This window comes from Megalops cyprinoides, chromosome 11 (assembly GCF_013368585.1).
Source record: "Megalops cyprinoides isolate fMegCyp1 chromosome 11, fMegCyp1.pri, whole genome shotgun sequence".
In the NCBI taxonomy this organism is placed as follows: domain Eukaryota; kingdom Metazoa; phylum Chordata; class Actinopteri; order Elopiformes; family Megalopidae; genus Megalops; species Megalops cyprinoides.
The window spans coordinates 33,154,273-33,167,078 of record NC_050593.1 but is presented as its reverse complement, the minus strand read 5'-3'; the positions used below and the strand labels follow the sequence as shown (position 1 = coordinate 33,167,078).

Sequence of the window (12,806 nt, the reverse complement as noted above, 5' to 3'; positions counted from 1 at the left end):
TCATTAAAAAAAACATATCTAAATCTAAATAAATAAATACCAAAGGAAAAGTAATCAAATAAATAAAGATATGAAATAACGATACTCTATTGCATTTATTCCAACATGTTGACATTAACAAACAAAATAAAATTTCACCTCCGTTGTTCCACGTTTTCCATAAAGACCTAGTCAGTGGTTAAAATCATGTGTATTTCTGCACACAATAAATAAAAATATACATAATTTTGATTACATTTCACATATCTTTTCATTATAGTCACATACTTTATAAACAGTAATCATAAGCAGTGAATTATGAATCATCTTTGACATTGATCATGAAAGTTATGAAACATGAAGCTCACTGAGCATCATCCTCCATAGGATCCATCCAAGAGGAAAAAAAAAGACTATTGCTCTCTGAATAACACATTCCTTTCTGAGCATTTTACCCTCACTGTTACTAGCAACAATGGGATAAAATGCCTTTCATTCTCAGCCATTTTTCTTATCCTTATTTCTTATCATACATTTTCAATCAAAATATCGATCAGTACAGACAGAAGGCAAATCTTGCATGATTCTGGAACACGTTCATTATCTGAAATGAATCGTTTCTACATCACAATGTACCCACATTCACATTAAGCAAAAACAACCCCCTTAATGAAAAGCTTGTAAAGTCTTCATACGATTTAGATATAGCAGAGAAAAATGAGCTGCGAATGCATTTACCACTAAACGGCACATATCTACAATTGTCAGGTTCAGACGGCTAAAACTTTCTTTAACATGGAGGCTTTACCCACTACACTCCAGCAGTCTAAGTTCGATATCCTTTTGCCTTTTCTTCCGTTGCTGGTATCACTTTAAATTTACGCACAACAGAAATAAAATTGAACTCAACTGACACTTATTTGCTTCTCACAGAAGCACAGATTCAGACGCATCAAAAAATAAAGAACAGTGTCACACAACGTACTAGGACTTACATGACAAAAACGTACAGTGGTCTACCCATCTGTATACTGTGGCACACTATATTCATTAGTTTAGAAGCACAGTGATGGAGGAAAGGTCACAGACTCGTCTCCAGGTCCAAGCCACTCCCCACAGCCACCTTCTTCTGTCTTCCTACGCTGCTATTGGAAAACCTACATGAGAAAGAGGAGGTTTCCGTTACTCTGTGCAGTGGATGCGCCTCTCCTGACACACCAAATACCCCTCAGCTGTCCAGCAGCGGCGCCCCACAGCTATTGCTGAGCATCAAACATATTTCATCTGGAGGAGCAGTTAGACGGAATCAGAACCCACAGCATGCAACATTCTATTAGAGCACCTTGGAACGTATTTGCATTCTTGGAACGTATTCAAACCCAGACATTTGGGGTAGAGGAGGGTACAGGTTTCCAGCAATGCCAATGAGAGGACAGCTCTGCTAGAGGGGGTCAGAAAGGAAACTGATCTGATTCCAACTTGTGTGTCTCTCTCTGAATTGTCTTGAATTTGATTTGTCTGGTTGAGCTCCCCGTAGAACTGTCCTTCAGTGTCATGGCTGAAGTGAAGGGGGCGGTACAGCATGCTACCAAAGCCTGGCAGAGTGTGGTAGCATCATGCAGAAGCCCTGGTCTGTCACAGCCTGCTCCCAGCACCTACACCCATGCACTACTGACTGCATCTCTCCTCTCAGCTCAGGATGAACATGTCCCCCTGTCCCGCCACCGCCACCGATGGGTGAAACCGGCACAGATGGTGGCTTTGGCCAGCTCACACACTTAGAGAGGGAGGCTGATTGACTTTGCCCTGCTGATAAAGCCAAAGGCATTGTGGTAATGATGTTCAGTGCTGATTGGCAGTTAGGTTTGTGACGTTTACTGGGAATGTCATTGATGTGTTGGATGTGTTGTCTGTATGGTGTTTTGGATGTGTTGTCTACATGGTGTCTTGGATGTGCTGTCTGTTTGATATGTTGGATGTGTTGTCTGTATGGGAGGGTAGATGTGTTGACTGTTTGATATATTGGATGTGCTGTCTGTATGGTGTGTTGGATGTGCTGTCTGTATGGTGTGTTGGATGTGTTGTCTGTATGGTGTGTTGGATGTGCTGTCTGTATGGTGTGTTGGATGTGCTGTCTGTATGGTGTGTTGGATGTGCTGTCTGTATGGTGTGTTGGATGTGCTGTCTGTATGGTGTGTATGGTGTGTTGGATGTGCTGTCTGTATGGTGTGTTGGATGTGCTGTCTGTATGGTGTGTTGGATGTGTTGTCTGTATGGTGTGTTGGATGTGCTGTCTGTATGGTGTGTTGGATGTGTTGTCTGTATGGTGTGTTGGATGTGCTGTCTGTATGGTGTGTTGGATGTGCTGTCTGTATGGTGTGTTGGATGTGCTGTCTGTATGGTGTGTTGGATGTGCTGTCTGTATGGTGTGTTGGATGTGCTGTCTGTATGGTAGCCGATAAAGTTTCAGTTGAAGCTGCAGTGCCAGTTGCAACACGCAGACAAACAGCAAATCCTGTTCAAACTTTCACTCGCATCATGCAAAGACAAGCTGCGTTGCTGCAAAAGTACAGCCAGGACACAAAACCCAAACAAACAAGTGAGGAACACGATGCATGCTCTTACCTTTGGGAAATCAGCTTCTACGAGGTTAGGAAAGGGAGCTTACGACAGAAACGGAACGGAAAATTCAGTCAAACAATGTGCTGTTTGTATGTGTCCAACAACGGAAGAATGCCCCTTTTTTATTACAATAAAATGCTGTTGAAGGGATAGAGTAGGATTATCAAATGCCTGTAAGTAGCAGATGCTACACATCAAAATGAATCATTTCCCCAATTTATAAACATCTGTGCTGCAGATGACCAGTGAAAAAAGCCTCCTCTAAAGGAGGCTTACAAATGCAGGGTTCATTCCTTCTAGAGGTATATGCAATTTGGATGTTGTGCAATATCTAACAAATGAACCTTGGACAAGGGGGCTAATGAGTGTTATGGATTACATATTACCAACAGATGGAACCACATCTGTCATGTGACCACATTCACTTGCGTGTGCCGAACTATCTATTCTGCCTTATGGTTCACTTCTCTCTCACAATCTGCACACTCTTTTACCAAGTCATTAGTTGTATTTATTGTATTTGATATTCTGTCACCGAAAAAATATGTTTTGATACTTACTGTTTGTCCTCTGTATTGTTGATTATCTCTCTCGTTTGCAATAACACATTTCTACTCGGTTCTATAATGTGTGTGTAAATGAGCATCTAAAAAAGGAGTAATTCGCCTTGTGAGATGTGCAATTCCTGCTCCATTGCCAATGGCTTATTTATCATTCCTTACTGAAAAAGTAATCCTTCATTGCATCAAGGATAATTTTGGAGTAATATTCATAACTGCATTTGTGAAAAGAAGAGAATTTTAGAAAATGGTATCTGAAAGAGGGTGCGCAGCCTAGAACACATTTTTGACCAGCTGAATAATGATTCTCACAACTGCGAAATGCAGCTTTGGTTGGAGCTGTGCCACACGTTACAGTAAGACAAGGGAAAAGGAGGAGACACAGGACTGAAGATGCCAAAGCATCGCTTCATTTTAAATATGAAATCTCACATACGCTTTCAGATTGATCAAAGGCATTCAGGTACAACAAGTGCAACAATGTGGCACCTTATATTGATCTTTTCTAGATGGTATTTACCATAACCTTAACAGAAATTAGTAAAAAGGTTTTATTTTTCTCTTCATAAAAAGAAGAAAAGAAAAAAGAAAAACATTGATACATTTTTTCTTATATCTGTGGGATTATTTCCTGCTTTATAAGAAAGTGACATTTCACCCATTCTGTTATTAAAATACTGTGCGGATATCTCAAAGTTTGTGTATGAACGTGGGTGACAATAGGACCATATTCATTAAATTTAAAGTAGAAGTTTAAAACCTTTTTGAGCTTGAATCCTTTTTGGAGCTTTCTGTGCTGAGCGTCTTCCAAACGTTTCCAAAAGATGTTTTTGACATTTCGTCAGAGATGTTCACTGTAGAGGGGTCATCCCTAAAAGCAGAATAAAAACCACTGGTCAGCCGCTTTTAACGCTTCCTGTCAAGTTATCGTCACGTAAACTACATCTGAAACACTTCCCTGAGATACACACAGTGACTGTGACTAACAGTCCCTTGATATGACCCATTTCACAGGTCCTGGTTGGTTGTGCAATGCGTCTTCCCGACACCAGGGGGCTCTGTGTTCTCTGGACTTACTTGTAATGTCCTTCCAATGGCACTTGTACTATTCCCTCCTCCTCTGCTAGGATGCTTCGTTCTTCCTGAAGGTAAAACAGGAAGTCACCAAAAAGCAGTCAGCAACAAGTGAATGAATGGAAATCCACATAGTTACCCCATATCCATTTTCTCTTTATACACTGATGCATAAAGTCTGCTGTCTTTAGGTAAACACAGTTTAGAAAAATATTTCAAAGTCAATTTTATCATAATTATGCAATGTTGTTCATATCCCAGAGTTTAGATTACATTACTGTCATTCAGCAGATGCTCTTATCCAGAACAACTTACAAAAGTTAGTTTTACAGGTTATCCATCTATAAAGCTGGATATTCACTGAGACAATTCTAGGTTAAGTACCTTGCCCAAGGGTACAGCAGCAGTGTCTCAGCGGGGAATCGAATCAGCAACCTTTCAGTTACGAGCCCTGCTCCTTACCGCTATGCTACACTGCCACCCAGACTTAAATCACTTGTTGCAGTAGCTTGCAGCAGCAATACCTCCTTCTCAGCATCCTCCAGCTTCTTCTTCTTACTCTCTGGCATCAGATCATCAAGCCAGCTCAGCTCTCTCTTTGTGAAGAGGAAATCCAGAAGCTTCCGAATAAACACCAGGGCCAACACCTGAGCGAGGGACAGTGACACAAGCACATACCAGTCTAGAAGAGTTCGATCCTCTGTCATTTATGTAACGTTACACGTTAGAGTGCCATTATGTAGCTCCATGTTTAGAAGCCTCAGACTAAGAAGACTCTAAAACTGCGCTACTTTAAAAAGCAGGTCCCTTACATTATCATGACACTATGTGTGTGATGGAAACACAGATACCACCAGTGATCATTGTTGGTTCTGCAAAATCAATTTCCCTTCTGCCCATGACAAGAACAGAGAAATACATTTATACATTTTTACATTTTTAATTAATTCCTGCTTGTTAATTTAATAGGAAATAATTAAGATGGAAAGATTTTATGCATAAACTCCATTGCCTTCTGTCAACTGTGTTTGCTGGACCAAAGGGACTATGTGAAGCCAGCAGGTGGCGTACCATCATGGGAAAGACGATGGCCGCCCTGGAGGTCTTGATGACCCACAGCAGGACCAGGCAGCTGAGCTGGATGATGGTGAAGAGGTGGACCTTCCTCAGCGGGACGTGGCGCAGGTAGATGAAGTCGGGCTGGTGCTTGGCCGGCATGCCGAAAAGTTTGAGGCGGTCAAAGAACTGGAAGCAAACACATAGGGCATTGTGGTCCAATGACTGGTGGAAAGAGCCATCCCAAACAAATGAAACAGCGTTCAGTTAGCATTGGTTCCTTTTACCTGTATGCCCCTCAACGATGACGCCCCCATGTACAGGAAAACTCCATAGAGCACAGGCATGGGAATGAACTGGAAAACAGCAGACGGGGCTTCACTCACACACAGCTTATTCACATTGGTCTTATTTATTCTTCAACAAAACTGGTCATTTGAAATGAAACCAAAAAAAAATCTGCTTTTTGTGAAAAAAATAAGCACAGAGAGCCAGCTCTTCCTGGAACACTATGCACTCCAATGGTGTGAGCTAGGAATCATTACAGGGGTTATATCAAACAGTTGACTTTTTAATTTACATTGGAGGAAACCCCCGGACATTCCATTTCCAGACTGGCCTTCTAACTTTCACAGTTAGATAGGGAACCTATTTTTGCGCTTCGCTCATTTTTGGAGTGAGACAAAAAAAGACTTTGCTGGCTGACTAAGGCCCAGTTTTCTACATTCGTAAATATCCAAAGCATTATTGACATTAATGACTCTTTTACTCCAATATCACTAAAAATATTACTAACTGTGTTCTAGGATACTGAAAAGAAGATCTTCTGCAAGATCCTAGTCATTAACATGCACTGCAAGTCCTAGAGTGCACTGGTAAACATTGCAACTTGTCATATAAAAATTCAATGCCCAGAATTCTGAAATTAAGCATGGGGGTCATTAACATAAACCAATATGGTTCACTGTTCGCTTTACTGGGTCAAAGTCCAGGCCTCAGAATTTAAGCATGAGGTTCATCAACACAGATCAGTAGGTTTTACTGTGAGCTTCACCAGGCTGAAGCCTGGGGCTCTGAACTTAAGCATGGGGGTCGTGAACACAGACCAACATATTTCACTGTGAGTTTCACTGGTTCAATGCCCAGGGCCTCTGACCTTGAGCATGGAGGTCATGAACATAGACCAATACGTTTCACTGCGAGTTTTGCTGGTTCGATACCCAGGGCCTCTGACCTTGAGCACGGAGGTCATGAAGACGGAGCAGCCCATGAGAAGGAAGATCATCAGGCCGGTGAACCTCTGCTCCCGGATGCCCAGGAATTTGGGCTGCTCTCCGGGGGCCGAGCACTCTGACTCCAGCTTCAGGCTGTTGACGTGGGAGATGGAGAGCACGGTGGCGGCCACGAACCAGGGCAGCCCCATCACCGAGCACACGCCCAGCATCACCCCCACCATCAGCAGGTCCAGGTGGTACCCACAGCCTTTCTGTGGACAGACAGAGCATACGGCGTCACATCACGCACTTCAAACATTATGCTTATACCACTGTGTGCACTTACAATAACATTATTGACATTTAGCAAGTGCTCTTATCCAGAGCGGATTCCACAGGTTAGTTTTTTTTAAGATGTTATCTATTCATACAGCTGCATATTTACTGAGGCAATTTTGGGTTAAGTACATTGCCCAAGGGTACAGCAGCAGCGCCTTGGTGGGGAATTGAACCAGCAACCTTTCGGTTACGAATCCTGCTCCTTATCACTATGTCCGCTGTACATCAGTACCTTTAGTTTATGTTCCTTCCTGTTTATGATGACGGCCGTGATCTGCTGGTCCATGAAGATGAGGATGGTGCAGAGCAGGGCAGGGATGACCGTCACGATGGTGGTCCACCACGGGTTCGGGCCAATGGGGTTAACCAGCCAGCCACGGTCATCTCTGGTTGGCTACGAGTGGTCAGCGGTTATTTCCAGTAAAACACGGTCAAGAACTGTAACTCTCACTGTCTACCTCAGCCATTTTAGATTTAGACACAAATCAAAAAATATGCCCTGCGTTCAACAATATCCAGTTTATGTATGATCATCTAACACAATCTGAGATTATATGATCATGTGGTATAGCTCACCTTAAACTCGTTGGGCACCTGAAGTTTTGGGGACGGGATCCCTATGGCGTAGTCAGTGAGGACCATGGTTAAGATAGTGATGAACACAGCAAAGTCACTGATGATAGCCCTCACCTGATGGGAATATTAGTCAGTCAGTCCTGCACACCTGCGCAAACCTGTAATCTTCAATCACTCCCCCTCCCTCCCTCTATGTCTAAAATGATTACATTCTGCTACAAGATTATAAAACAAATTTCAATCCCGTGTGCTGGAGGGATTGCATGACCCTTTCCCTCCCCTTTCAGAATCCTTTTCAAACATCACCACAAACAACCAGAAGAGGGCACTATCTCACTATGCAACGGGAACTGTGTCTCTGTTTTAGACCTGATACGAATACGGTCTCTCTCTCTCACTCACACACACACACACACGCACGCGCACACACACACACACACACACCGAATGAGAGGAAAGCTGTGACATGCCTTGGTAGGGAAGTACCGGCTGGTTTTAAAGTCCTTCAGGAAGGATGACATGGCGACGGTGGAGAAGAAGAGAACGACGGACCAGAAGAGGACATCAGGGATGTAGGGGCCGTGAGGCCCACAGGCACTACCTACAAACTCCCCTCGATTCTGGATGCATTCCTGAAGCAGTAGGACAAGAAAGACCTCACAGTCTGCTATACCCCAATCTATAAGCACTCACTCACACTTGCAGGATGACTGGCATCTGCTCTTTAAATGTGACTAAAAGATTTTGGACTTTTTTAAAGCTTTGTTCTCTGGGTCATATATTACATTACATAAAATTACTGTCATTTAGCAGATGCTCTTATCCAGAGCAATTTACATGGGTTACAATTTTACATATTGTCTATTTATACAGCTGGATATTTACGGAGGAAATTTTGGGTTAAGCACCATGTCTAAGGGTACAATGGCCCTGTCCCAGTGGGGAGTCAAACCAGCAATCTTTCGGATGGTTACAAGCCCAGCTCACTGCCACACCACCACACTGCTGTTCATTCACTGTTTGTGTATGTAGCAATACAAATACAGAAAAATGTATTTTCCCCACTTTTCGGAACAGCATCACAGCACTGACAGTAATGTAAAATATACTGCAATCACAAGATATTAATAAGCATAAAACAGTTCTTCACATTTCTGGATATACAAACTTGCTGTTTAACCTCTGGAGGCTGCATGTTGTCACAAAGACAGGGAAATCTGCATTCAATGACAGAGCTTCCAGGGCCATGCACTGTTATTACTGAGGGCATACCAGTCCAGACAAAATCAAATGGCATACATAAAAATTTAATGGTGATTTTGAATTGCTGATCCTTTGTAATCCAGCCCACATGTCCTTAATCACTCTGCCTGGTTCAGCTCCATCAGCTCCACGGGGCTCAGAGACAGAACTCAGACTTCACACAGAAACAGAGCCTCCAAGTATTCAACTGTTCCTGGCAAGCACCTCCGGGACAAATAAATCACAGCACGAAAAGTTCTCCCTCACATTCAGCCTCAGCACCCCGTCATTTCTAAATAGCACTGAGTCACAGGCTGCATTGTTCTTATGAACAGGGTAATCACCCCTCTGTCTGCTATGTGAAAGCTGTGCTTTGTGTTCCTGGTGCAGAAACAGAGCATTCCCTTGCCTTGACCTCCAGGGTCTCCCAGAGGATCTCGGAGGAGGTGATGTTTTTCTCCTCCCAGTACCTCAGGGTGGTGTTGCTGGGTTCCGGGGGTTGCACGCAGACACACCTGCGGGAGGCAGAGACACACCTGGGTCACCTGACCGATGACATCACCAACAGGAGAAGAGAAGAGCGGAGGAGTGTGCTGCCTTATTCAACCAAAACAAGAACAAAATGATGCCTCTTTCAGAGCTTCGGCCACGTTCTCCGGCTCCTTGAATCTCATCAGATTTGAATTAAATGTCATCAGCCTGTTGTAATCATTTTCCTATTCTAGCACGAGCTCCGTCCAATGTCATACTGATTCATTTCAATGGCTTACTGGTGAAAATGGATTAATACTATAATGATGGTGGTTATTGTTGCTATTATTAATGGTAGCAGTAATAAAATTAGTAGTAGTCCTAACAGAAGTAGTAGTCATTACTATTATCATTAAAAGACATCTTTATCCAGGGGAATGTACAATGCATGAGATAATTACAATAATGAATATCATATTGTTAATGTTATTCACTACATATCGGCTTCAGAACAAGCCAGTGAACAATACATACTCAGGAAAAAATATGGTTATAATCAAGGAAAGAATATTGTGTGCTATTAGAAAGACTCAGGAGAAAAGTAAACGGAAGGCAGTAAATCGGAGAGAAACAGAGGCACCCTCTCAGACGGTAAAATGTAGGAGATAATAAATGCAGCAAACTGCATAGTTCTGAGGTTGGCAGGTAATTTATTCTGTCACTATAAGACCCACACAAAAACAGCAGTACATATTTTTACGAACTGTTGAATGGAGGATTATTCGGTGTGTTGGCTGGGAGTACGTGGAATAAATTGTAAGCACGGGTCAGATTAGGGTATTTTTGAGCGTGGTATTATAAACCATATGCATTCTTCACAATGTTGATGGCAATCTTCAGAAAATTAGCATGTCTTTGAGGGAGGGCAGCCTGTGCAAATTACATTACGTTACTGTCATTTAACAGAAGCTCTTATCCAGAGCGACTCACATAGGTTATTTTTTTATGCGTTTTCCATTTATACAGCTGGATATTTACTGAGGAAATTGTGGTTTAAATGCCTTGCCCAAGGGTACAGCAGCAGTGCCCCAGCAGGGAATCGAACCAGCAACCTTTTGGTTAAGAGCCCTGCTCCTTGCCACTACGCCACACTGCCGCCCCTCAGTATACTCACGAGTACTGGGTGAGCTTCTCCAGGTTGTTGTGCATGTTGATGGGGTACGTCTCTCCCAGGTGGATCAGCTTCTCCAAGGCCTCGTAGATGAAAATGATGCAGATGAGGGAGGCGAAGGCCTCCTCGGTGAAGCGGGTGATGTAGCAGACCAGTGAGCTGGCATCCGTGGCCACCAGCACCAGACAGAGAGTAGCCGTCCACAGCCCAATACACGCCCGTAATGACAGATAGGACAACCCATTCTCCCTGTGGTAAAGAGAGAAAACGCTGTGGTAGGGGCATTTACATTGACACTTACATTTATTCATTTGGCCAATACTTTTATCTAAAGCGACTTACAAGTGAGGCAGAGAACAACACAAGCAAAAAAACCATAAGGAGTCAATATTAGAAGTGCAGCATGACCAAGTTTCAATAGTTGGCCAGACAAGATACAAGCTAGCTGGTAGAGATAAAAGTCCATGAAACCATAGACACATAGTGTAAATGAATACAATCTGTCAGAATCGAACCAAAGCATGCTGGGTCTTGGAGTTTCATCAGCACAATGATATATTGACATATTTCCTATCAATTACTGAGCACTGATAAATCCAGTTACTGTCACATCAGCCATGTTTAATTGAAGTGAAGGCATTATATTAATGTTTTCAACAACACATAAGTGACACTAGTTGCCTCCTAGAAATTAATGCATGAGCGTGTCAAACAGTAACATGCTGATACCCTTGCATGCATGTGAATATACTGCATAAAACTTCATATTTACAGAGGTGATTCACCATATACCTGTATACCTATTTCATGGCAATATGATGGCAATGTCCCACCAAAGAATCAAACTTGCAACCCTCCACTTACGAGCCAAGCTCCTTAACCATCACTCCCTAGCAACTCCTTACAATGACAAAAACGTACTTGCAGAATTTGAACAATATCTTCTCAAACACCAGCACAGGTCCTGTGCTGCCCAATATTGTGAGAGGCTGGCCGGCAAAAAGGGAATAGGCTATTCCTGTCATCGAGGCTCCAAAAAGGGACTCAATAGCACTCTACAAGAGAAGAGAGAAGGAGAGGACACCCGAAATTAAACATTCATCAAGGATGACAGTCAACACCAAAGGCCAATCACTATCTCTACAGCAATCATAATAAAAATTTCATTACATCATTGTCATTTATCAGACCCTCTTATCCTGAATGATTTACACAGGTTACAATTTTTACACATTATCCATTTACACAACTGGATATTTACTGAGGCAATTTTGGGTTAAGTACCTTGCCCAAGGGTACAAGCAGCAGTGCCCCAGCGGGAAACTGAACCAGTGACTGTTCGATTGCGAGCCCTGCTCCTTACCACTGTGTTACACTGCTACCTCATTAACTTGTTTAGATTTCCTATGAATATTCCAAACGTCATAATACTCATTATTCAAGCACAATCCTCACTCAAAAATACTGAGCAGGTATAAGCTTCAGGCCCGTTCTAAACATCTGCAGGAGCAATCAAGCTTTAGCTTATTGAAGGAACTTAAACCACGTCACGTAAATTGCTAACGACAGGCAGAAAATTGAGGGCTGTCTTACTATGCGTCCGTCCGTAGCCTCCCCTAGCAGACCCCCGAAGGTGATGACGGGCGACATGCAAGCACAGTAGAGGAAGAGGAAAGAGGCCAAGCACTGCAGGCTGATGGCGTCTGTGTAGTCAGACAGGTAGTGCGGCACTTTGCGCTTGATGTCCAGGATCAGCCCGCCGAAGAGCCTGGGAAAGGGAGCAGCAGGAGGCAGAGGTCTCGGTGAATCATCATCATTAATCCGGCCTGCTCCGAACGATCTCCACCAGAACAGCCCCGAGGCCGATTCAGTCTCCCTCTGTGCGTTAAAGCGGAGGGACACCTGCTGCAAACCAGGTTTGAAATGATGGAATATGACATAAAAAAGCCTTGGATTCTGATTTGACCTTTTACGCCGCTTTAAGCTATTGCGATACCTGAGCAAAATCAATAATGGAATAAAAGCATTACATGTTATTGCAACTTACAAGATCAATTACTGTAATTTGGAACGAATTTTACAATACAGGCCGACAAGCTACATAAGAGGGAACAATTGCATGGAGGCCCAAGGGCTGCACTGCATTAGCAGACCCCATACAGACACCTCTACCAAGGGCACCTCCTCTTGCCCCACACACCCACCTCCTCTTCCAGCACACCCCCACCTCCCCACAGATGTACCCCCATTCAACCACACTCCCATCTCCAACTCCCTAGGGACATAATCTGTCTTCCCTCACACCCCCACTCCCCCACAGATGTACCCCCTCTTCCAGCACACCCCCACCTCTTCAAGAGATGTACCCCCATTCAACCACCCTCCAGTCTCCATAAGGATGTACCGCCCCCCCCATCCCCTAGAGATGTACCCCTCTTCCACCACACCCTCACTTCCCCAAAGATGTACCCCTCTTCAACCACCCTCCAGTCTCCATAAGGA

At 43.4% G+C, this 12,806-nt stretch overlaps 1 protein-coding gene across 1 annotated transcript in view; it reads right to left on the bottom strand.

The window, feature by feature from the left end:
- Positions 1 to 403: 403 nt before the first annotated feature.
- LOC118786162 (sodium-driven chloride bicarbonate exchanger-like) overlaps positions 404 to 12,806 on the bottom strand; it is a 45,182-nt gene continuing 32,779 nt past the window's right edge. The window contains exons 13-27 of the mRNA XM_036541237.1: positions 11,898 to 12,072; positions 11,226 to 11,359; positions 10,308 to 10,553; positions 9,072 to 9,177; positions 7,891 to 8,052; positions 7,421 to 7,534; positions 7,077 to 7,238; positions 6,526 to 6,777; positions 5,579 to 5,647; positions 5,307 to 5,480; positions 4,760 to 4,882; positions 4,239 to 4,303; positions 3,922 to 4,032; positions 2,605 to 2,642; positions 404 to 1,136 (exon numbers count right to left, since the gene is read on the bottom strand). Coding sequence (XP_036397130.1) covers positions 2,630 to 2,642; positions 3,922 to 4,032; positions 4,239 to 4,303; positions 4,760 to 4,882; positions 5,307 to 5,480; positions 5,579 to 5,647; positions 6,526 to 6,777; positions 7,077 to 7,238; positions 7,421 to 7,534; positions 7,891 to 8,052; positions 9,072 to 9,177; positions 10,308 to 10,553; positions 11,226 to 11,359; positions 11,898 to 12,072 — 1,906 coding nt within the window. The 3' untranslated portion in view covers positions 404 to 1,136; positions 2,605 to 2,629. The remainder of the gene's footprint in view (positions 1,137 to 2,604; positions 2,643 to 3,921; positions 4,033 to 4,238; positions 4,304 to 4,759; positions 4,883 to 5,306; positions 5,481 to 5,578; positions 5,648 to 6,525; positions 6,778 to 7,076; positions 7,239 to 7,420; positions 7,535 to 7,890; positions 8,053 to 9,071; positions 9,178 to 10,307; positions 10,554 to 11,225; positions 11,360 to 11,897; positions 12,073 to 12,806) is intronic.